General features: G+C 35.5%; 1 protein-coding gene across 1 annotated transcript in view; it reads left to right on the forward strand.

Annotated features, from left to right (window-relative positions):
• Positions 1-1229, forward strand: part of LOC111366669 — a 4803-nt gene extending 3574 nt beyond the window's left edge. The window contains exons 2-3 of the mRNA XM_022987377.1: positions 90-1091; positions 1211-1229. Of these exons, the coding sequence (XP_022843145.1) occupies positions 90-1091; positions 1211-1229 (1021 nt within the window). The remainder of the gene's footprint in view (positions 1-89; positions 1092-1210) is intronic.
• Positions 1230-1327: the final 98 nt, after the last annotated feature.

Raw genomic sequence — 1327 nt, forward strand, 5'->3', positions numbered from 1 at the left:
TATCAAGGTTACTGTCTGAAACAAAATCTTATAAATCTAGTTTCAAAATTTAACAATAATATAAAATGATCATACAATTGTTGTTGTAGATTTTCAGAACAATATAGAGATGGAGCACGGAAGTTTGTAGAACTAGCTTGTGAAACTCTAAATTCAGAAATGATAGGATGCCCTTGTATCAAGTGTAGGAATCTAAAGCATCACAACTATGAAATAGTATATGAACATTTGATTATTAAGGGTATGGATCCTACGTACACTGATTGGGTATTTCATGGAGAAAAACCAAGTAAATCAAATTTGGTCGATGTAGAAATGCCTGAGTCATGTAGGATGTTTAGGGACTTCTATACGCAACATGATGTAGATTCTGAAAATCCTCATGATGGAACAGAGGAAGACATTCAACGTTTAGTTAGCAATGCGAAAACTCCTTTGTATCCTAGTTGTATGGCGTTTACGAAGATGTCAGCTTCAGTTGCTATGTTTAAACATAAAGCTGCACATGGTTTATCAGATAATGGTTTCAATGAACTCATACATCTTGTGCGGGACATGTTACCACAAAATAATACACTTCCTAACTCATTTTATGAGATGAAAAAACTTGTCAACACATTTAATCTTGGCTATGAGAAGATACATGCTTGCTTGAATGATTGTTGTCTATATAGGAAGGAGCTTGAACATGTTGAATTATGTCCAAAATGTGGTTGCTCAAGATGGAAAGTTAACCAACAAACTAAGAAAGTTCAAAAAAAAATTCCAGCAAAAGTCTTGCGTTATTTCCCTTTCATACCAAGACTTAAGAGGATGTTTGGAATAGAAGAGATGGCAAAACAACTTAGATGGCACTCAAATAATAAGAGTTCAGACGGTAAAATGAGGCATCCAATTGATTCACTGGGATGGGAAATGATAAACAGAAGGTGGCCACATTTTGCGTTAGATCCTCAAAATATTAGATTGGGTCTTGCCACCGATGGATTCAATCCTTTCAAAGATCTTAGCTCTAAATATAGTTGTTGGCCAGTTATTTTAACTATATACAACTTGCCTCCGTCATCATGCATGTCGAAGGAAAATTTGATGTTGAGTTTATTAATCCCGGGACCAAAGCAGCTAGGTAATGACATAGATATTTATTTGGCACCACTTATCGATGACTTAATATTGTTATGGAGTGATGGGGTTGAGATGTATGATGCAGTTGCGAAGTCTACATTTAACTTAAAAGCTATTTTGATGTGGACAATACATGACTTTCCTGCGTACGGAAATGTATCTGGATGGCCCGTCAAAGGAAAAATTGCATGTCCTATTTGTC

The sequence above is a fragment of the Olea europaea genome, chromosome 18 (genome assembly GCF_002742605.1).
Source record: "Olea europaea var. sylvestris chromosome 18, O_europaea_v1, whole genome shotgun sequence".
Taxonomy (NCBI): Eukaryota; Viridiplantae; Streptophyta; class Magnoliopsida; order Lamiales; family Oleaceae; genus Olea; species Olea europaea.